General features: G+C 42.0%; 1 protein-coding gene across 1 annotated transcript in view; it reads right to left on the reverse strand.

Annotated features, from left to right (window-relative positions):
• The window catches only part of ITGB1 (integrin subunit beta 1), an 80,633-nt gene that overhangs the window by 45,793 nt on the left and 9,869 nt on the right, over positions 1–24,971 (reverse strand). The window contains exons 2-3 of the mRNA XM_065399866.1: positions 650–719; positions 250–335 (exon numbers count right to left, since the gene is read on the reverse strand). Of these exons, the coding sequence (XP_065255938.1) occupies positions 250–335; positions 650–719 (156 nt within the window). The remainder of the gene's footprint in view (positions 1–249; positions 336–649; positions 720–24,971) is intronic.

A 24,971-nucleotide genomic window follows, 5' to 3' on the forward strand; every position in this document is an offset into this window, starting at 1 on the left:
CATTTGGCAATGAAAGAGAGATCAAAATCTCTGGCACTTTCTGATGGGCAGACCTAGCCAATCCAGATTTCATCCAGTTATTTAGCATAAGATACTTAAATTGTTCTTTAGCTTTGATTTAGACATTGTAGACACTGAAGTAAATGGCTACTATTGAAAATCCTAAAATAGGGTAAGAATAGATAGTTTTTAGGGTACTAAAACACCTAAGACAAAACATCAGAGAAAGCATTTCACAAATATACTCACTTGCGCTTTGCACCAGCCACAGTTTGGTCCTGCTTGTATACATTCCCCACATGATTTTGCATTAGCTTTTATACAATCACTTCCACCTATCAGGGAACAAAAATAAATTATTTCATTTTAAAATATGCTGGTAATCACACACTTAATTTTAAATAAATTCCTCGCTACTAGCCATGTAACTCAAGATTAATCCAGTTCAAACAGGCCACCAAGAAAAAGCAAAATATGAGCTATTATTTTATTATTATTATTACTGCTTCTCTAACATGTTACCATGAAGTACATGAAGGCAAAAGTGTGCTATTTATATTAAATGAAACCGTGGTAAAAATATACAGTTCAACTTTACTTTAAATCAATCTATTGCTGAATTCAAGATTGTTACAACATTTAGATGTACCTGGTTGGGCAAATCCATGCCAAATCGAGCAACATAGTAGTACAACCCAGATGAGCGAGTTGAAATTTGTCTGGAAAATAAAATGTAAGTAGTTGAGCTACTAATATACCAAACATAGTAGGATAGCATGGTAATATGGACATACAAATGTGATTCAGACATTATTGTGATGACATGCCTCAATTAATCTTGTCAAATAGGTTAGGTGAGTGTGTTATGACCTGGTTAAACAAAATATGATTGTACTTCTAGTATATGCAGATTGGATGTTATACTAGGAAGGTACCACTGTGGAGAGTTTATTTTCAAATTATTTTTTTAAAACTCATCTTGACTTAATACAGTGAAGTTAGCACCCTGTAAGGAATATGAGGGCTTTCCTACATAAACATTCAGTTTGCAGCAAGCTAGAGTGTGAATCTGCCCCTCCCTAGCCCGCTGAGCACTCACTGTCCATGGGGACCCTGCGGATACACACTAACAATTCCTCGATGTGTTCTGATCTACCCTGCTTTGAAACAGCAGTAGAGCAAAGAATTCTAACCACTAGTGCAAGTCTTCAGGGTCTATATGAACAGTTAGTGAACAGCAGGCTAGTGAGGGATAGACTCACACTCTAGCTTGCCGGAAACTAAATGTTCACGTAGACAAGCCGTAAGTAGCACAATTTTTTCCCTCCAATATGTATTACTTTGCATTTATCAACACTGAACTTCATCTGCTATTGTGATGCCCATTCATTTTGTTTGAATCATAGAATATCAGGGTTGGAAGGGACCTCAGGAGGTCATCTAGTCCAACCCCCTGCTCAAAGCAGGACCAATTCCCAACTAAATCATCCCAGCCAGGGCTTTGTCAAGCCGGGCCTTAAAAACCTCCAAAGAAGGAGACTCCACCACCTCCCTAGGTAACGCATTCCAGTGCTTCACCACCCTCCTAGTGAAATAGTGTTTCCTAATATCCAACCTAGACCTCCCCCACTGCAACTTGAGACCATTGCTCCTTGTTCTGTCATCTGCCACCATTGAGAACAGCCGAGTTCCATCCTCTTTGGAACCCCCCTTGAGGTAGTTGAAGGCTGCTATCAAATCCCCCCTCATTCTTCTTTTCTGGAGACTAAACAATCCCAGTTCCCTCAGCCTCTCCTCATAAGTCATGCGCTCCAGACCCCTAATCATTTTTGTTGCCCTCCGCTGGACTCTTTCCAATTTTTCCACATCCTTCTTGTAGTGTGGGGCCCAAAACTGGACACAGTACTCCAGATGAGGCCTCACCAATGTCGAATAAAGGGGAACGATCACGTCCCTCGATCTGCTGGCAATGCCCCTACTTATACAGCCCAAAATGCCGTTAGCCTTCTTGGCAACAAGAGCACACTGTTGACTCATATCCAGCTTCTCATCCACTGTGACCCCTAGGTCCTTTTCTGCAGAACTGCTACCTAGCCATTCGGTCCCTAGTCTGTAGCTGTGCATGGGATTCTTCCGTCCTAAGTGCAGGACTCATAGACTCATAGACTTTAAGGTCAGAAGGGACCAATATGGTCATCTAGTCTGACCTCCCGCATGATGCAGGCCACAAAAGCTGACCCACCCACAACAGAATCTTCCAGCCTGCGACCCCTGCCCTGACTCTGCACTTGTCCTTGTTGAACCTCATCAGGTTTCTTTTGGCCCAATCCTCTAATTTGTCTAGGTCCCTCTGTATCCGATCCCTACCCTCTAGTGTATCTACCACGCCTCCTAGTTTAGTGTCATCGGCAAACTTGCTGAGAGTGCAGTCCACACCATCCTCCAGATCATTAATAAAGATATTAAACAAAACCGGCCCCAGGACTGACCCTTGGGGCACTCCGCTTGGTTAGCTCCCTCTGATGTTCTTCACATTCTTCTCTGAACTGACTAACCTAATCAACGCTGTCATCTGCAAAATTTTGCTACCTCACTGCTCACCCCTCCATCCGATTGTTAATACATATATTAAACACTGCACTTAGTACAGAACCTGGAGCTATCCTGCTGTTAGCAGTTTTCATCATGGCAAAAGGTAATTATTCCTTACTCTTTGTTTCCTGTCCCTTAGTCAGGTTTTGATCCATGACAATACTTTGCCTCTCATGCCAGGACAGCTTCATTAATTTAGTGGCTTCTAGTTAGAGATCTTATCCAAGGCTTTTCAAAAGCATAAATAAATTATGTCAGTTGGTTCTCCTTTATATATTATATTGACACTTTCAGTGTATTCTAACAGATTTGTGAGTCATGATTTTTCTTTGCAGAAACCGCATTCTTTAGAACCTAACATATCATGATCTTCCTGGTGTTTTATTTTTCTGTTTTTAATTGTTTCAACAAATTTACCAAGTATAGATGTAAGGCTTACTAGTCTATAATTCTCTGGATAAAAGTAGAGGATTTTTAAAAAAATTAAAATTGGATTTTTTTAATTTAAATCAAATAGAGGGGTTTAAAATTGATTTTGACATTATATCAACCTATGTTAATACCTAAACTTACTATAATTTATTAACATTTAATTATAAAAAATAAAATTAGGCAGTACATGTTTGCTGCTAAGTTTTAAAGAAAATTGGAAATTGAAAAAGCAGGAAGACTTGTTTTCCCTCTTCCAATTTATGAATAAAAACTAGGTGTGTCTAGTTCTAAACTAGCGACTAGTTCTAAAAACTTGAAGGACATGGTGACCAAACAAATAAACAGCTCAATTCACTAATTACAGATCACATTTAATTTGTTTAATAAATTGGTTAATTTTAAATGCAAAACATGTTTTGATTAACTCACTTTTTTTCTAATGTATCCAGCTCATTTAAGGTAGCTTTATGAAGTGGTTGAAGCATGGTGGATTGATTTAAATCCACCAATTTTAATCATGACTTAAATTGGCAAGCAGGGAACCTTGATTTAAATAATTGATTTTAATCTTGTTTTGGATTTGTACTTTTTAATTCTTTACCTAAAGAAAGATTGATTCTCGTTGGCTTTTAACCATTACATCATGTTGTTTTACAGCTAAATATAGCCTTTACACTAAATTTAATGCTTCTTTTTGGTAACCAGGAGGATACACAATAACTATACATATTTATTTAAGCAATTATGAAGCATAATTTTCATTTATTCAGATTCTTAATTTTTACATTCTTTTTAATTATGGTAGAAAAAAAGCTTATTTACTAGATTGATTTTTTTTTTTTATTATGATTTGTGTCAAGCTCTATTTGGATGGAAATTAAAAATCAATTAAAATGCACAAACAGCATTTTTAATTTTGTATTGATTAAATAAAGCTACCTTAAATGAGCTGGATACATTAGAAAAAAAGTGAGTTAATCAAAACATGTTTTGCATTTAAAATTAACCAATTTATTAAACAAATTAAATGTGATCTGTAATTAGTGAATTGAGCTGTTTATTTGTTTGGTCACCATGTCCTTCAAGTTTTTAGAACTAGTCGCTAGTTTAGAACTAGACACACCTAGTTTTTATTCATAAATTGGAAGAGGGAAAACAAGTCTTCCTGCTTTTTCAATTTCCAATTTTCTTTAAAACTTAGCAGCAAACATGTACTGCCTAATTTTATTTTTTATAATTAAATGTTAATAAATTATAGTAAGTTTAGGTATTAACATAGGTTGATATAATGTCAAAATCAATTTTAAACCCCTCTATTTGATTTAAATTTAAAAAATCCAATTTTAATTTTTTAAAAAATCCTCTACTTTTATCCAGAGAATTATAGACTAGTAAGCCTTACATCTATACTTGGTAAATTTGTTGAAACAATTAAAAACAGAAAAATAAAATACCAGGAAGATCATGATATGTTAGGTTCTAAAGAATGCGGTTTCTGCAAAGAAAAATCATGACTCACAAATCTGTTAGAATACACTGAAAGTGTCAATATAATATATAAAGGAGAACCAACTGACATAATTTATTTATGCTTTTGAAAAGCCTTGGATAAGATCTCTAACTAGAAGCCACTAAATTAATGAAGCTGTCCTGGCATGAGAGGCAAAGTATTGTCATGGATCAAAACCTGACTAAGGGACAGGAAACAAAGAGTAAGGAATAATTACCTTTTGCCATGATGAAAACTGCTAACAGCAGGATAGCTCCAGGTTCTGTACTAAGTGCAGTGTTTAATATATGTATTAACAATCGGATGGAGGGGTGAGCAGTGAGGTAGCAAAATTTTGCAGATGACAGCGTTGATTAGGTTAGTCAGTTCAGAGAAGAATGTGAAGAACATCAGAGGGAGCTAACCAAGCGGAGTGCCCCAAGGGTCAGTCCTGGGGCCGGTTTTGTTTAATATCTTTATTAATGATCTGGAGGATGGTGTGGACTGCACTCTCAGCAAGTTTGCCGATGACACTAAACTAGGAGGCGTGGTAGATACACTAGAGGGTAGGGATCGGATACAGAGGGACCTAGACAAATTAGAGGATTGGGCCAAAAGAAACCTGATGAGGTTCAACAAGGACAAGTGCAGAGTCAGGGCAGGGGTCGCAGGCTGGAAGATTCTGTTGTGGGTGGGTCAGCTTTTGTGGCCTGCATCATGCGGGAGGTCAGACTAGATGACCATATTGGTCCCTTCTGACCTTAAAGTCTATAAGTCTATGAGTCATACTTAAGCTCCATCAAATCTATTGGATGCATACCATTTGGGCCTGGTACCTCATTTTTATTACGAAAAAAGAGCAGTTATCTCCCTGTGGTGATGACTGATGCACAGAAATCATTTAGTTTTTTATAAACATCCTTAATTGGTCCCTTTATCCCTGGTGATTGAGCAGACCCACCAATTTAAATTAAACATTTAAAAAATGCCCTGATTTTGTGATATGTTGGACTGAAGAATAGTCTCTCAAGGAAATTTGTGGAAGCATCATTTTTCAGTTATTTAAAATCAGACTGGACAAAGGCACTGTATAATATACTAAAGAGAACAGGCCGGCATTTTGATATGACCTAACAGGTTTTCCCTCCTTATTCACCTACCAGTCAATTGTTATTTTAGGAAGATATCACAGTGATGAAAACACTCTTTTCCTGTCATTTCATTTAGTCCAAATGGCCATAAATTAGTTAAATAAATGCACCATCTTCAAAATAAATTACTCCTTCTGTTCTCAGAATGAAGGTTGGAGAAGGTCATAATATAGATAATCCCAGGTTAGAGTGCAGATTCTAGTGTGTACAGTAATGCTCCACAGTCTGTTGGAATATAAATAGGTATGAAATGTTTTTATTTCCATGGTTTCATACCACAGGTAGTTATTTGAAGCCCTCCCAGACATCTTGAAAGTACCAAAATTAGATGTAATGGAATTTAGGGAGGAAGAAATTAAATTTAGTAAGATATTTTACTGTGCAAATGTAAAAACTCAGAGAAACTATTAAAAATAAGATTCAGTGATCAGTTACAAATAAAAACACAAACAAAATTTTCACATAACTATTTACAAAAGAAATGTCTCATTCTGAGTGACTTTAAAATGACTTTAAAATGGATCTGAAAATGTCAGGAATCAGGCAAGACAAAAAAGGATTAATTAAGTCTTTTCTTTGCACTACAAATCTTAATAAAGATATCCCTAAAAAAATATGAGTAAGCTACATATTATGCATATTTTATAAGAAAAGAACAGGATTTGAATCCTTATAAACCACTGTATCCAGAAAATTATTCGACTTCTAGTTTCCCTAATTATTATGGAAACACCTGGTAGTAATTTCATAGTGTTCTAAAATGGTGCATATGGTCCTGTTTTCTCTACAAGCATATAGCCAATCAGTGTGAAATTTCAGTTCTTAGGCACTTTAAATTTTCTATGTAATTCTTATCTGGTTTCGCTTCATAACATTTTTAACAGAAATTACACTATTTGAAAATGTGCTCTGGCTGCTCATTTTCTTTGGCAGTCTTACATTTCTTTGCTGACAGATTTCTTTTAAAAATTGTCTATTTTTCAAAAATATTGGAAGAGAAGAGAATTATTAGTAGATCTGGGGCAGTGGGGATAGGCTTTTTGTTTTCTATAAAGGATTTAGGAGCATTTTTAGTTGCTACTGAAAGTTTACATACTCTGTACCCAAGCCTGATTGATAGGGAATAGGTGCACCGAAGATGGACTGAAAATCTTCTCCATCAGGATCTACACTTTTTTATCCAATTTTATACTACAATGGAAAAGGTTTCACACGCTGCCACAGGAGCTTCATTTCTGTCCCCAACAGAATTGCCTTCCCCATCAAACTGCTAACCCTAATTTAAACACAAACCAACCAACCAACCCTAGAAAATTAAGACACACCAAAAAAAAAAAAAAAAAAAAAAAAACCCACTGTGCAGCAGTTAGCGTTCTCTCTCTCTCACACACACACAATATACCTGACACAAAAAGAAATGGAAAGCTAAGCTACCTAACAGTGCATAATCCTCTAAGTCCCACACACCTTACCAATATCCGACTACTGTACACCAGAGACCATGCACTGCATCCTGAATTCTACCCCACTAGGGGTGTGAGCCTTCCCTCATCCTCTAGCATTCCCATGTGCAAGTACGCACCCTTTGCCAAATTACCCTCTCAAAAACCAACTATCACACTTAACATCAGGTTTCAGAGTAGCAGCCGTGTTAGTCTGTATCCGCAAAAAGAACAGGAGTACTTGTGGCACCTTAGAGACTAACAAATTTATTAGAGCATAAGCTTTCGTGGGCTACTTCTTTGGATGCATAGAATGGAACATATATTGAGGAGATATATATACACATACAGAGAGCATGAACAGGTGGGAGTTGTCTTACCAACTCTGAGAGGCCAATTAAGTAAGAGAAAAAAAACTTTGGAAGTGATAATCAAGATAGCCCAGTATAGACAGTTTGATAAGAAGCAAGTGTGAGAATACTTACATGGGGAGATAGATTCAATGTTTGTAATGGCTCAGCCATTCCCAGTCTCTAATCAAGCATAAGCTGATTGTATCTAGTTTGCATATCAATTCAAGCGCCGCAGTTTCTCATTGGAGTCTGTTTTTGAAGCTTTTCTGTTGCAAAATTGCCACCCGCAGGTCTGTCACTTAACATCCACAACTATTAATGTTTGGGGGAAATAATTGGATAAAGGGGTCTGTGCGGAGTGTGATAGAAGGGAAGAGTTAAGGTTGCAGTATGTAGTCTGTGGTGTACCGTACCTGTGGTAATGGTAATGAGTGTGCCTGCGGGTAGAGAAAGGAATGTATTCTTAGGTAACTTTGCATTTCCTTGCTTTTGTGGGTTTGTACCAGATATATTGTGCATATAGAAATCCTATTTCACAATTAAGTTTTTTGAGTATTAATTTACAAAAAGCTTCAGTTTAAGTATAATATATGCTGCTTCTTTTCATTGTATTAAATTCAATAAGAAGAATTAAATTGCTGGCACCACACAGCCTTTACCGTTAGTGGAAATGAGAAATTATAAGCAGATCACCTTTTTAGGGCAGCCTAACTGTGGACGAACAGCAAATCCATGCAGACTATGTAAATAAGTCTACAAAGATGTGACACACTGTTGAAGCTATGACTAAGACAGCTTGGAACAGAAACATTCCTGAGGAAGTGCAGCCCTATGATGAATGTAGTTCTGGGCATAGATTCCTCATAAAGTTAACAACTAAAATGTCTTTTTCCATATATGGGAAGGCCAATGCCTCTCCTGAAACAAATGGCCTACCCATCCTATACATACTAGTTCACTTCCTTTAACTGTATTGCTTAATAGTTTTTCCATCTGGGCTGTTAAATAAAACATTTCAACAAAGATTTGTATCTCTGATAATTATGGATCCAGACACTCCTAGCAAAGTCACAAGCACCCTCAAGCTCCAAGCTCCTCACAGCACTAAACCACACGATACTGTACCAGAATATAATTGATTGCTACAGCAAATGCATGAGAGCATTGTTTAGGTATTTTAAATAAACCACTTCTTTTTTTTAAAAAAATCTGCTTTTTCTTAAAATGCTGCTATGATTTTTTTTTTCTGATTTAACCATTTTAAGTTTAAAAAGACCAAACCTGCAAAAGGTTGAATCCTCACTGCTATTTACAGAAATTTTTCCAGCTATCAAATCATCTGGTTTCCTACAAAAACAGCTTAAACTATGTCCTCATGAGAACTTGATTTAAATTAGGATTGCCAAATTTCTACTCCCACAAAACCCAACACCCTAGCCCTGCCCCTTCCCTGAGGCCCCGCCCCTCATTCACTACATTCCCCCTTCCTAGGTGGCTCTCTCTTCCCCACCCTGACTCACTTTCACTGGGCTGGGGTAGGGGGTTGGGGTGCTGGAGAGGGTGATGGCTCTAACTGGGGGTGTGGGCTCCAGGGTGGGACCAGAAATTAGGGGTTCAGGGTGTGGGAGGGGGCTCCAGGCTGGGGCAGGAGGTTGGGGTGCGGGAGGGGGTGAGGGCTCTGGCTGGGGGTGCAGGCTCTGGGGTGGGGCCAGGGATGAGGGGGTTCAGGGTGCAGGAGGGGGCTCCAGGCTAGGGGGTTGGGCTGAGGGATTCAGAGTGCGGGAGGGGACTGTGAGTTGAGGCAGGGAGTTGGAGTACAGGAGGGGGTGAGGGCTCCGGCTTGGGGTGCAGGCTCTCAAGTGGGGCCATAGGGTATGGGAGGGGCCTTTGGGCTAGGGTCATGAGGGGTTCACAGGGTGTGGGAGGGGCCTTTGGGCTGGGACAGGGGGTTGGCGTGCGGGGGGGGGGAGGGTTCTGGCTGGGGGTGCAGGCTCTGGGGTGGGGTTGGGGATAAGGGGTTTGGGGTGCAGGAGGGGGCTCTAGGTTTGAGGGAGGCTCAGGGCTGGGGAAGGGGGTTGGGGCTTGGGCTTACCTCGGGCAGCTCCCAGGCAGCGGCGCAGCGGGGCTAAGGCAGGCTAGCCCCCACCTGTCCTGGCTCCACGCTGCACCCCAGAAGCAGCCGGCAGGTCTGGCTCCTAGGCAGGGGGGCCAGGAGGCTCTATGATCTGCTCTCGCCCGCAGGCATCATCCCTGCAGCTCCCATTGGCCACAGTTCCCAGCCAATGGAAGTCCGGACCCAGTGCTCGGGATGGGGGCAGTGCGTGGAGCCCCTTGGTGCCCCCACCTAGGAGCAGGACCTGCCGGCAGCTTCTGGGGCGCAGTGCGCAGCCAGGACAAGTAGGGACTAGCCTGCTTTAGCCCCACAGCACTGCCGACCAGACCTATTTTATTATACCTATTTTACAGAGGAAGGTTTGTATATAGCCTTGGGTCTTTGGACATGTGGCTTTCTGAGTTTCCTTGCTATTTGTATTTATCTGTATTATGTTTACTTGGAAGGTTTTTTAAAATAAAATATAACAGAGAAAACGTTTTGAGGCTACTACTTGTAATCACTCATAAGGAGTGTTCCAGTTGTCAGTGAACAAAAAGGATAAAGGCTCCTTTGTAACGTAAATATTTTTAAACTGAGAATGAAACATATGCATATTGTTTAATGTGCCAGTTCCCGTGACATCTAGGTGCCAAGGTTCTCCCTCAGGAAACCCCAGGCATCTTGAAACTTTTTTCCCTTTACTACATAAACAGTTAGCTATCATTTATTAAATTAGTGGTAGCATAAATGTGCTTGATACAGAGGATAAGAGTAATGGAAATATGAACCTTTCCAAGCCACCTCATCCCTTCTCATATGTTCAGCTTGTTGGAAGTATTGTAGTCTTAACACATATAAAGTTTGTTTTACACAATGTATATGTGATACAGTATGCAACCTGCCTGGGGTGTGGATCAGGAAGCTTCAGGATTCTGGGAGGCAAAGGTTAATGGGCAGACACCAGAAGCAGGTGGAGCCCATTAAGTTAGTTGCTGACACCACTAGGAAAGCTGAACAGCTACAGGGAGCCAAGTTGGCTACCCACCTTCAAAGAGGATCCAGCTAAAATGAGTGAATTTGTTTTGAAGCCTGGTTTAAAGGTAATTTGGGATTTCTGTTTATCTTTCTGAAAGAAAGAGAAAACTAGAGATTTTTGTTTACTAAATACTGAGACAGGGAAATTTGGAACTGGGTGCAAGGCAATCCCTAGAAGAGAATTTTTGTTTTATTGATTTATATTCCTGAGGTTTTTTTTTTTTTTTTTTTTTTTTGAGGTGGTGGGAGAGGTGTTCAAGACCTTTTGCCCATCCTAAGTACAACACTGTTGCAATTTACTCTACCCTCGATACTAACTGTGGGTATCCTTAAGTTACATGAGTTCTGTAAGCAACAACTTTATGTTCCATAGCAGCACTAGACCACCAACTAATAGATTTCTGGTATTCTACAAACTGTCCCCCCTCCCTTTCTTACGCCTTCCACCCAAATGGGTTCTGTAGATCCTACTAGGGAAGCACTATGTCCATAACTCTGAAGCTTGATCAGAAGCACTGATCATTAGATGTGATAATCTGTGCTTCTGAACAGTCAGTGATGTTGTCAGTTCTATCATGTATTGCTATAAAATATAAGTAATGTGGGGGGTAAAGTTTTTAAAAGTGCCTGAGTGATTTAGTCTCACTGAAAATCAATGGAACTAGAGAACCTAATGGGATTAAGGGGCTTTCTAAATCTTGATTCCCAGGTGTCACAATTCCCAGATGTCATAATTGAAGATTCATATATAAACATATCAGTCTATAACATCACCAGACTCAGACCAGGGCTCAATAAAACTGAATTGCAACTACTCATAAATGAAGTCTCTAGAGTATTGCTTTTTATATGTAGGATATAGTTCAGAGATGGGCAAACTACAGCCTGCAGACCACATCCGGCCCACGGGACCATCCTGCCCGATCCTTGAGCTCCCGGACGGGGAGGCTAGCCCCCTGCCCCTCCCCTGCTGTCCCCCCTCCCCCGCAGCCACGCCGCCGCACAGGCGGCACTCTGGGCGGCAGGGCTGCGCACTCCTGCAGGGCGGCACACTCATGCAGGGCAGCGTGGCAGCATGTCTGGCTCCGGCCAGGCAGCGGGGCTGCCAGACATGCTGCTCTGAGCAGCATGGTAAGGGGGCCGGGGGGTTGGATAAGGGGCGGGGGGTCCCGGGGGCAGTCAGGGTACAGGAAGCAGGGGTCGGTTGGATGGGGCGGAGGTTCTGGGACGGGGACTGGGGGGGTTGGATAAATGTGGGAGTCCCAGGGGTATGGATAGGGGTCAGGAGATGGGGAACAGGGGGGTTGGATAGGCACGGGGTCCCTGGGGACCTGTCAGAGGGCAGGGGTGTGGATAGGGGTCGGGGCAGTCAGGGGACTGGGAGCAGAGGAGTTGGATGGGGGTGGGGTCCTGGGGGGTGGGAGGGGGTGATTAGGGGACAAGGAGCAGGGAGTGTTGGATGGGTCAGGGGTTTTGAGGGGGGCAATCAGGTGGCGGGAAGTGGGAGGGGGCAGATGGGGGTGGGGGCCAGGCTGTTCGGGGAGGCACAGCCTTCCCTACCCAGCCCTCCATACAGTTTTGCAACCCCAATGTGGCCCTCGGGCCAAAAAGTTTGCCCACCCCTGATATAGTTGGTTCAGAATAGAACAGCTCATGTTACAGGCTACAATGTCTTGATCATCAGACTCCTGTTAAAGTCTCTGTAGGCTTGCTGTCATTGATTTCAAAGTAGTTCTATCCATATTCAAGATTCTTGAATGGATACGGCATAGTCAGTCTTTCCAGCTGACTATTGTGGTCAGAATTAATTTGTTTTGCCTTAGTTGTAAACTTAGCTTCAGGGCACTTTGTTTCTATGTATTTCCAAATATCCCTCACCCACACCCACCTACTCTTCCCCCCACCCCCCACAAGCTATGAAATTCACTGACTAATGCAGGGGTCGGCAACCTTTCAGAAGTGGTGTGCCGAGTCTTCATTTATTCACTCTAATTTAATGTTTTGCGGGCCAGTAATACATTTTAACATTTTTAGAAGGTTTCTTTCTATAAGTCTATAATATATAACTAAACTATTGTTGTATGTAAAGTAAATAAGGTTTTTAAAATGTTTAAGAAGCTTCATTTAAAATTAAATTAAAATGCAGAGCCCCCCCAGACCGGTGGCCAGGACCTAGGCAGTGTGAGTGTCACTGAAAATCAGCTCGCGTGCCGCCTTTGGCACGTCTGCCATAGGTTGCCTATCCCTGGACTAATGGAATTGAAGACGCTAAACTTCACCTAATTCAGAGTCCAAAGAAATATTCACATAATTCAAAAGCTATAATAACTAGTCAGCTTTGAAGGACATCCATATACATTATTGTCATGATTGCAGCTGGTGAAGCGTCCTAAATAGATCCCTTATGTTGACAGAAATCGTGTGTTATGAGATACTTCATATTAGAAGAAATTAACTTAACATAGGTACATGACAGGCAGAAAGAAGGAGTGCAAGAGAAGCAGAAAGAAGTAGGGAGGACGGAGTGACAGGAAAGGAGGGCATAGAAAATGTTGAGAACAAAATTAGCATGGTAAGGGGGCAGGGTGTGGATTGGGGTCAGGGTGGTTGGGGGGGAACAAGGGGTTGAATGGGGGCAGGGGTTCCGGGGGGGGCAGTCAGGAAGGAGGGGGGGTTGGATGGGGTGGCAGGGGGCAGTCAGTGGACAGGGAGAAGGGGTGGTTGGATGGGGCAGGGATCCCGGGGGGGCTGTCAGGAATGAGAGGAGGGGTTGGATGGGGCAGCGGGGGTCCGGGGGCAGTCAGGGGACAGGGAGCAGGGGTGTGTGGATGGGGCAGGGGTTCCAGAGGGGCCGTCAGGGAATGGGGGGGGGTTGGATGGGGCAGGAGTCCCGGGGCGGGGGGGGAAGGAGAGACAGGGGGTGGGGGCCGGGCCATGACCCCTCCCCTAACCGGCCCTCCATACAATTTACGAAACTCGATGTGGCCCTCAGGCCAAAAAGTTTGCCCGTCCCTGGTTTAAGAAGTTATTCTGGCAAACATATCAATGTTAGAAAGGGAAGTACTGCTTATAGACATGGGGGATTTTTACAGCTTATAAGTTATGCATAAACACTGCACAAAGGAAATGAATTAGAACCGAATTGAGACTTAATTCCTGGTGCAATTGTTAATACTTTATTTCTAGGGCTGTCAAGCAATTAAAAATATTAATCGCGATTAATCATGCTGTTAAACAACAGAATACCATTTATATAAATATTTTTGGACGTTTTCCACATTTTCAAATATATTGATTTCAATTACAACACAGAATACAAGTGTACAGTGCTCACTTTATATTTATTATAAATATTTGCACTGGAAAAATAAAAAATAGTATTTTTCAATTCACCTAATACAAGTACTGTAGTGCAATCTCTATATCGTGAAATTTGAACTTACAAATGTAGAGTTATGTACAAAAAAAAACTGCATTCAAAAATAAAACAATGTAAAGCTTTAGCGCCTACAAGTCCACTCAGTCCTACTTCTTGTTCAGCCAATTGCTCAGACAAACAAGTTTGTTTACATTTGCAGGAGATAATGCTGTCTGCTTCTTGTTTACAGTGTCACCTGAAAGTGAGAACAGGCGTTTGTTTGCATGGCCCTGTTGTAGCCAGCGTTGCAAGATATTTACGTGCCAGATGCGCTAAAGATTCATATGTCCCTTCGTGTTTCAACCACCATTCCAGAGGACATGCGTCCATGCTGATGATGTGCTCTGCTCAATAACAATCCAAAGCAGTGCAGACCAATGCACGTTCATTTTCATCATCTGAGTCAGATGTCACCAGCAGAAGGTTGATTTTCTTTTTTGGTGGTTCAAGTTCTGTAGTTTCCACATTGGAGTGTTGCTCTTTTAAGACTTCTGAAAGCATGCTCCAAATCCTGTCCCTCTCAGATTTTGAAAGGCACTTCAGATTCTTAAACCTTGGGTCAAGTGCTATAGCTATCTTTAGAAATCTCACATTGGTACCTTCTTTGCGTTTTGTCAAATCTGCAGTAAAAGTGTTCTTAAAACGAACATGTGCTGGGTCATCATCCGAGACTGCTATAACATGAAATATACGGCAGAATGCGGGTAAAATACAGAGCAGGGGACATACAATTCTCCCCCAAGGAGTTCAATCACAAATTTAATTAACACATTTTTTTAATGAGCATCATCAGCATGGAAGCATGTCCTCTGGAATGGCGGCCAAAGCATGAAGGGGCATACGAACGTTTAGCATATCTGGCGCGTAAATACCTTGCAATGCGAATGTCTGTTCTCACTTTCAGGTGACATTGTAATAAGAAGCAGGCAGCATTATCTCCCGTAAATGTAAACAAACTTGTTTCTCTTAGAGATTGGCTGCATAAGAAGTAGAACTGAGTGGACATGTAGGCTCTAAAATTTTACACTGTTTTGTTTTTGAGTGCAGTTATGTAACAAAACAAAACAAAAAAAAATCTACATTTGTAAATTGCGCTTTCACGATAAACAGATTGCACTATGGTACTTGTATGAGGTGAATTGAAAAATATTTTCTTATTTTTGTAGTGCAAATATTTGTAAAATAAAAATAATATAAAGTGAATACACTTTGAATTCAGTTGCAACGCTATGATTTCAATTACAACACAGAATACAATATATTTGAAAATGTAGAAAAACATCCAAAATATTTAATAAATTTCAGTTGGTATTCTATTGTTTAACAGTGCGATTAAAACTGCAATTAATCCCAATTAATTTTTTTAATTGAGATTAATTTTTTGAGTTAAATTGCGTGAGTTAACTGAGATTAATCAACAGCCCTATTTATTTCTTCTACTCTTATTCGGATATCTTAAACCAGGGGTTTAGCCATTTGCTGTAGTTCTATTAACTATTACATTTCTCTTTTGACAAGCTCTGGGTTTCTGTGTTCTAAACAATCAAAATCTGAATGTATCAACATTTAAAACTGGATTTTAGGTACTTTAGATGTAAGTGAACAAAGAAAAAGATGAATATTTTCCCTAGCCTATGCAGTTCAAAAGCATGGCAGGCAGAGGTCACCAGTTATATCTAATTAAAATGCTAGTGATACAAATTCATGTATTATTTTACTTGTGGTTTATGCCTAATCTCAACTGCAGCATCTGCATCCTTTGCTGCAAAAACTGCTTTGGAACTTCACAAATGCAAAGTCCTTGCTATCCTAGAACTCAGATGACTTATCCAACCACTGTATTAGAGAGAAAACAAGAGAAAGAAGCTCACTTCCGTTATCTTCCATCTTGTGTTATTCTGCAGTCTCCTTGGGGCTGGGATTATTACAAGAATAATGTCAGTCCTTATGTGATGCATGGCTAGAAAGGGTTAAACATCCTGCAAAATAAATAACCCACAGAAGACATGTGGGGAGATAATGTTTGTGTTTTTGTGTATTTACATATGTATGAGTAGGGTCTACAATGTAATCAACAGTCCCTGTCTATGCTGTATTCGGATATCATTTAAATGAATTGTAAACACAGGATATCTTGGTATTCATCTCTTTGAAATGTACTGTGAATGGTGGAGGAAAAAACAAATGGCCTTATGTTAATTCATATAGCTAAGTACAGGTGATGGACCTTCTTCAAAGTCATCTTAATTACCTTTTGTTCCTTGAGGAAATCCCAACTTGTCAAAGAGGACATGAAATTGTATAAAAGATCCTTGGGGCCTGATTCTGTCATCTCAGATCTGCTTAGGCTTCATCAGGGGAAGTTTGAGTCGCAAGACTGAGGTCCCAGTTATGCTGGTACGCCCTGAATATGAGATTTGGACATTGGACTATGACCTATGAACTATTTCCAACTACAAAGCTCACCATCTCTGCTGTGAATCTGAACCTCAATGAATTGAACCCATATCTGTATGTATATTGATCTTTTAACCATACTCTCTCTTTTGTTTTTTAATAAATTTTAGTTAATAAGACTTGGCTGTAGCGTGTATTTGGGTAAGATCTGGAATATTCAATAACCTGGGAGGTAATGTGTCCGATCCTTTGGGACTGGTAGAACCTTTTCTTTTATACGATGAAATAAGATTTTCAGAAATCATCATATTTGACGTGGGTACCTAAATAGAAGCCTGAGGCTGGATCATTTTAAGGCAACTGTGTTGTTTGGACTTCTAAGTAACCAGTAAGATAATAAAGAAGCTGTTTTATGCTGTCTTGGCATATCTAAGTATTGGAATATCCACCAGCTTTTTAGGATTTGGCCGCCCCATTCTTTGCAGTTCACCCTAATTGAGTGACCATAGCTGGACCCCCTATTACACCGGTCACAGTGGCGTAGTCGTGGTTGGATACACATTACCACAGGTTAGTTGTGGTTTTGGATCAGAACCACACGCTTGTCAAAATTAAATTTTGACATTGCAGAGTTTAAGGGTTAAAAATCAGTTACAGTGAGTGACCCATGATCAAGATCCTGACAGAAAAAACCTCGAAGAATTGTGCTCACAGAGGGGGTTGTCTTTTAAGAAAAAGTCCCAAGAGTAGGAACTGAAAAAAATCTGTTAATTGCCAGTGATAAGGAAGCAGACCTAGTGAAAATGCTTGCAGTGAAAAACCAGCAGCTAGAACTTGAACAAGAGCAAAAAATAGTTGATAAGGAAGGAGAAGTTGCTGAAAGACAACTCCTGTGTTTTGAACATGAACAAAGAATGGCATATATTCAATTGCAGGAACTAGAAGCTAAGGCAAAAGTGGACAGACTTAAGCTCCAACTCAAGAGAATAAAGGAACAGGAACTGTATCTTCCTGAAAAGCCAGCTCCTCTCAACAACAGAGATGGTGATAGAATCTATCCAGTTTGTAACTATGTTGGTATGTTGTTTGACTCTAAGCGGTTGTCTGTGTGTAACCAAATTTACCCCAACACTGCCACCTTTTATGTAAATACTTTTACTGTGAGCTTGAGTGAAGGTAACCCCATAACTTGTGCAGTGAATGTAAAAGTCAATGGTAAAAGCTGTTTAGGGCAAATTACAGATTCTAACATCACTCTTGTTAAAGCAGATCATGTCAAAGAGGAAGATTATTTACTAAATAAGAGTGTGAATATTATAATCCTCTGTGAGTTTACTGTAAGTGTGCTTTTAGCCAGAATCCATCTTGAATGGAATGGTGTTAAACATGAAGTTAGAGCTGGTGTAAGGAAGTTACTGCCTAAGGATCTTTTGATTGGGGATGATGTTAAAGCTTTGTTCAATCAGGTTGATATAAATCAGTCACAGGAAAGAAATAATCCTGAACCTATGTCTATTACGGGCAAGGATTTGCCTATGGAGATCTTTCTATTTAAGTGGCCCAGGAATGGTAAATTAAAGTCTTACTTGCAATTTGACACTATAACTTTCTGGAGACGCTTGTGTTGGGTATTTAACACTTTAAGTCCAGGCTGTAGAGGCCTTGTTAGCCTGCAAGACACACATTCCATCTTAACATTTCCACTTCAGCTGGATAGAAGATAAAAATCCCACATAGCAATTTATGCTTTTCTAGTAGCATACATGAATGTCCTTTGTGCCAATATAAAATAATCCTATTATGTTTTCCAGCCTCCACTCCTCCCATTAGGAGGCTATTTTAGTTTTGTGTACCTTACAGGCTGAATTTATCCACACACAATATTTAGTTCAGCATATAAATATAGTTCTTACACAGCTGACCACAACTGGTGCTCATGACTCAGTTCTGCCTTTGAACTATACCTTGTTCTTCATAAAGGCAAGCTATCTATCCTACCTTAATTGTAAAGAAATAGCAGGGGAAAAGTATGCATTTTTATTTTTAAAAACTGTAGAATCTTAAGCAAGCCAGGTTTATTAGCTATTTGCTTCTTACAAAAAGGTCTAGAAACATTTCACTGCATATTACCATAGTGACATCTTGAAGGAAGCTATCAGTTGGCAGACCACAGAGTAACCCAACATTTAAATAGAAATCTTGTTTTACATAGCAGTGTTCACCTTTCAGTGACTGGCGCAAAGACATGATCAAGTAATCTCTTCTTTTTTCTAGATATAATGTACCAGATTTTAACTGACTTACATTTAACCATAATTTTAGGTACAACTAGGGTGACCAGACGTCCCGATTTTAGGGGACTTGTCCCACGTCCCGACCTTACATTGGTCGGGACGCACTTTGTCCCGATATCGGGGGGACCGCAACAAGCCGGCACCACTCACCTCTTCCTCCTGGGCCCTGGGGCAGCACAGCTGAGCTCCCGGCACGGCAGCACTACCCCACCAGCCGGCAGGAGCCTGCAGAGTTCAGCCCTGCCCCAGGCACGCAGAGTCGGCGAGGAGGTCTCCGCTCTGCTGCGTGCTGCAGCGGGGCGGGGCTTGAAGACCCCGGCAGCGAGCGCTGGGCAGAGAGAGCCACCCTCCACCCCCAACCCGACCCACGACTCAGCTCCCGGCGTGGCGGTGCCAGCCCGCCGGCCGGCAGAAGCCTGCAGACAGAGTGCAGCCCTGCCCCGCAGCCCCAGGCACACAGAGGCGGCAAGGAGGTCTCCACTCCGCTGCATGCAGAAAGCCCCCCGCTCCCCTCAACCCAACCCAACCCGCGCGAGCGACGCGACACGATCCTAGGAGCCAGAGGGAGGGACCTGCCTGCTGGATGCTTTCTGGGAGCCGCTCCAGCAGGTAAGCACTGCTGGGACTCACCTGGCCCCTGGTAGGTCCCTCTGGGGGGGCTCCTGGCCAAGCAGGTGTGAAACCTTACCTGGCGGCCAAAGGGGGGGGACTCCCGGGGAGGGTTCGGGGCTGTGGAGAAGGGAGTGGGGCGGGGAGACCAGCACAAGCCACTTGCCTTTCTCCCTGTCTGCACTGCAACAGATTTGGGTTTATCTTTATATTAAGGGGCAAATTCACATGCAAAATACTCATTGAATTCAATAGGTGTTCCATGCATATGACGACGCCTGGAGATGGCCCATAATTTAAACACTGACAGAGGCAGACATGGGGCTTTATTACACTGCTGAAGAAGAAAGTTTATCTAATATTTGTGCATATCTCAGACACTTGAATGTGTGCCCATGTCTGTTGCAATAGATGACAATCTAGATAGGTTGTAATCTCTGCTCCTTTGTTTTCTTTCAGTTTATTTCAACTATAACACTTTATTGTGCTCACACATGGAAAAAATATTGTAAATTTGATTTACAGCCTTATAATACTCCCTGTTGGACTTTGGTAAACTGTCATGGCTATTTTTATGACCTTCAATACTGTGGTATCTGTGCATCTCACAATCATAGAATCAGAACTGGAAGGGACCTTGAGAGGTCATCTAGTTCAGTCGCCTGAACTCAAGGCAGGACTAAGTATTATCTAGACCATCCATGACAGGTGTTTGTCCAACCTGCTCTTAAAAATCCCCAATGATGGAGATTCTACAACAGCCGTAGGCAATTTATTCCAGTGCTTAACCACTCTGACAGTTAGGAAGTTTTTCCTAATGTCCAACCTAAACCGCCCTGGCTGCAATTTAAGCCCATTGCTTCTTGTCCTCTCCTCAGAGGTTAAGAAGAACAATTCTTCTCCCTCCTCCTTGTAACAACGTTTTACATACTTAAAAACTGTTATGTCCCCTCTCAGTCTTCTCTTCTCCAGACTAAACAAACCCATTTTTTTTTCAATCTTCCCTCATAGGTCATGTTTTCTAGACCATTAATCATTTTTTTGCTCTTCTCTGGACTTTCTCCACAATCTTTAACATATTTATCCTCACAACTCCCCTCTGAGGCAGGGAAGTGCTAATATCCCCATTTTACAGATAGCCTCTCTGTGCATCAGTTCCTTAAGGCCCAGATCCTCAAAGGTATTTAGGCACTTAACTCACATTAAGATCAATGGTAGTTAGGTGCTTATTTACCTTTGAGGATCTGAGCCTTAAGTGGCTTACTCAAGGTCTGTGATGGAGCAGGGAAGCTGGGTCTCCCAAGTCCTATGCTAGCACCTTAACCACTGCACCCTCGTCTCTCTTTTATGTTTCATCCTAATCTGTGACTCTCCATACTTTCATTAATGTAATATTCTTCTAAACAAGATTGTAGTAGCGCAGTGCACTGAAGTAACTGCCACCTCTTTTTTTTAAAACAACACACTCTCCGCTAATGATTTCTACAGGCGCCATGTCACTCTGCTCATCGAATGAAATGTTGCTCAGATTGATGAAAGGGCAACAGATATGTAATCTATTAATTTACAATACTTGACTATGAAGGGCTAGATTGTGCCTTTATACCTCAGTCCTGAGTAGATACATAGAGCTGAAACACCCCTATGGGAGCTCAGCAAGGGATTTCACCATGGGGAGACACAATCCATCTGTGAACTTCCAGATAAGCCTACTACCCCTAGTCCTGTGCTTATCCTGCTCTAGTCCTCCTTCTTCTCTTCCTTTGAGGAGATTTATCTTCCTGGGGTGTGCACAGAGGGATCAGTCTCTGTGGTCCCTCAAATGCAGTGACTATGGCTGGCCATTTGGCAGGGCTTCATTGGGGAAAGGTTTTGTGCCTCCACCAGCATCCCCCCACAAGGGCAAGTTGCAATCTGGTCTTAAGCAAAGCTGTTAATTGGACAAACTTGTGTTCAGTTACTGGTAACAGCTGAAGCCTGATCCTGCAAATGCACATGTGAGTAACCTTACTCCTGTGAGTAGTCCCACTGAAAGTCAATGGACCCACTCACGGTACTAAGCACTCTGCCCCTAGGCTTTAGTCACTATAATGTCCTAAGTGGGCCATAAGCCTGAGCCTTCCAGAAAGTCACTCTAGGCTTTAGTGGCGAAAGGACTAGCTATTCTGTCTGTTTTTAGAACTAGAGGTCACCAAATTAAATTAATAGGCAGCAAGTTTAAAACAAACAAAAGGAAGTATTTCTTCACACAATCAATCTGTGGAACTCTTTGCCATAGGATGTTGTGAAAGTGAAGACTAAAGAAAGGAAAGAATGAGACCAGCAGAATAAGGACAGTGCACTTCAAAAAAAGCAGACCTCAACAAACTCAGAATTTGTAGGGAAGAAAATGCGGTGGGAGGAAATCTTAAGAGAAGTAGGAGTTCAGGAGAGCTGAGGGTTTCTCAAGGAGACAGTATTAAAGGCACAATGGCAAACTATCCTGATGCACACAATGCACAGTCAACCTGTGGAACTCTTTGCCAGAGGATGTTGTGAAGGCCAAGACTATAACAGGGTTAAAAAAAGAACTAGATAAATTCATAGAGGATAGGTCCATTAATGGCTATTAGCCAGGATGGGCAGGGATGGTGTCTCTAGACTCTATTTGCCAGAAGCTGGGAATGGGCAACAGGGGATGGATCACTTGATGATTACCTGTTCTATTCATTCCCTCTGAAGCACCTGGCATTGGCCACTGTTGGAAGACAGGATACTGGGCTAGATGGACATTTGGTCTGACCCAGTATGGTCATTCTTATGTTCTTTTCTCTGGCATAGCCCTGGTCTACATTTAAAATTTAGTTCGACTTAGATCTCTTAGAGGTGTGAATTTCTCACACCACATAGCGCTGTAATTAAGCCAACCTAGACCCTGGTGTAGACACGGCTAGGTCAACAGAAGAATTCTTCCAGTAGCCTAGCTGCCACCACACTGGGAGGTGGTTTACTAGAGTGATGGAAAGCCCCCTTCCATTGATATAGAAAGTGTCTACACTATGGTGCTGCAGCAGGACTCACTGATTGCAGACCTCTGTGATGTAGTTTGCTTCAGCTGTCAGTGGCTGAAGCTGGGGCTGAAGGCAGGACTGGGGGCCTCCCCTCTGTGACTGCGGCTGGAGCCAAAGCTAGAACTGGAACCCTTCACTCCCCTGCCCTGCAACTGGATCTGACTTTGCAACCAGAATCCTGCGCCCCTGTCCTGCAGCTTCAGCCGGGGGCTGGAGCCGGAGCCCTGTGCCCCTGGCCCTGTGGCTTCTACTGGGGGCTGGAGCCGGGGCCATGAGTCCTTGCCCTGTGGCTTGTGGTGCGGGCTGCAGCAGGGGCCGTACAACCCCTCTTGCAGCTTCCTAGGGCCCCCTCTCATGGCTCTGTGCACCTGTGTCTGTCGTTGTCTCTCTCCCCGCCCCCCGCCCAATGTGTCCTGATATTTCACTCTTGCGATCTGGTCACCCTAGGTACAACCCAAATCCCCAGATTAAATCAATGTGGTTCTGTAGCAGTTAACAAAAACTCCTCTTTAATTCTAGTGCAGGGGTCGGCAACCTTTCAGAAGTGGTGTGCCAAGTCTTCATTTATTCATTCTAATTTAAGGTTTCGCGTGCCAGTAATACATTTTAATGTTTTAAGAAGGTCTCTTTCTACAAGTCTATAATATATAACTAAACTATTGTTGTATGTAAAGTAAATAAGGTTTTTAAAATGTTTAAGAAGCTTCATTTAAAATTAAATTAAAATGCAGAGCCCCCCGGACCGGTGGCCAGGACCCGGGCAGTGTGAGTGCCACTGAAAATTGGCACGCGTGCCATAGGTTGCCTACCTCTGTTCTAGTGGATGTTCACTGATGTTTCTTCTGCTACAAGACAACCTTGAAACAATGAAACATCCCATTTTAGTGGGATTGCCTAGAGCAGGGGTTTTCACAACAATTTTTGATGGCCTCAGAGTGCGGCCACCAACTCTTGCTGGTGGCCGCTTCGACAATTTTTCCTAAAATATGTAATTAACTTTAGGAAAAACAAATACATATGCACATATACATGTACGATCATAGTAATTTATTTATGAGGGGGTGTTTTTGAAGAGTCAACAACAACATACAGTTGTCTCTGTTCTTTACTGGACTAAACAGAATAGAAACACAAATAAGGTGCTTTGCATGTTGTCTTTTTTGTTGTTGTTTCTTTTGCTTTTTGGGTTTTTTTTTTTTTTTTTTTTTTTTAAAAGACTTGCTAGCTAGTAAGTCTGCTTCTGTGAAAAGTGATATTTGTATGTTTGTTGTTATCACTTTTCAGAGCAAAGACTTGTTAGCTAGCTGGGAGGCAGTGAAAAGTGATATTAACAAACATGCAAGTTATCACTTTTCACAGCAGACTTACTCAGCCCTGGCAAACGGGGGACAAATTAAGCCTTGGATGGAGAGGTGGGTAGGGAGGCAGTGGGGGGGCCAGGCGCAATAAGGGGGGGGGTGAGCCTGAAGTCTAGTGACCAGGGGACAGAGCTGCCACTGTGCAGCCAAAGCCAGATCCCAAAGCCCTATGGTCAGAGCCCGCTGCCGTGTGGCCAGAGCCTGTCGCCTGCCACAGCAGGGCTGAAGCCGGAAGCCACAGCCCCACCACCCCCGGGAAGGTGGAGAACTGTCCTCCAACGTTTGTGGCTCAAGAGGGAGGGCAGGGCCCAACATCACCTTGCTGCTCCCTCCAGCCCACAATTACTGCCCAGGAGGCTTTGGCAGCAAGAAAAGCCCCTAGTGGCCACATGCGGCCACGGTGCATGCATTTGAGAAACACTGGCCTAGAGAGACTTAAAGGCCACAAACTTACTTTAAAATATATCTTCACAATCTTAATTTGCAAGTTTAAGCACATCTACTTCACAGAATTTGCAGAATGAAACAGCAACAAGGGTGATTCTATGGCTAAGTGTTTTTTAGTTATTTCCCAGCAATGGTACAGCCGAGCTGAAGTGAATTGCCTGAAGCCTGTCTACAGCAAAGCTAGCACCAGTGCTTTAGGCATGTTTCCACAGCATCTAGGCACTGATCCTGACTAGGGATCCAGGCACTATGTAATAAACAAATCCCCTTCTCAATGTCCTTCAACGGAATTTAACCACTGTCATTAATAAACTACACTTGGTTGTTTGCGCCAGACTGGGTTTAACTCAGGTTGGATAAAGGTTCAACATGCCATCTAGCTCAGGGTAGAGACTGAACAGAATATAAGGCTGAAATTATTTATTCCCAGTTCCTTTTCAGGCTCCAAATTAATTGTTCAAAGGCTAAGGTTAGATATTTATTTCCCAGATTTCAACTGCAAACTTAATCATTCATTATTCTAAAATGATTTAGAATTGCATTTGCAGGAAACACAGACTATGCACACACACCATTGGGTAAATGCTCAGCAATTTGAGCATGAAGGAACAAAAAGCTCTCAGACCACCCCATCCCCAATGTATACATATAACCTTAAAATTCTGGCTAGCAAATGACATTCTGCTTCCTGATCTCACTTACATTGGTTGTAGGGCCCCCATGAGCTAATGTCTGATATGCACACGTTGTAGCACCAGTTACCTATTCACAGTGAATATTAGTTCCATGGTGGAGATAGCTGTCTGGTT

Source organism: Emys orbicularis, chromosome 2 (assembly GCF_028017835.1).
Source record: "Emys orbicularis isolate rEmyOrb1 chromosome 2, rEmyOrb1.hap1, whole genome shotgun sequence".
Taxonomy (NCBI): domain Eukaryota; kingdom Metazoa; phylum Chordata; order Testudines; family Emydidae; genus Emys; species Emys orbicularis.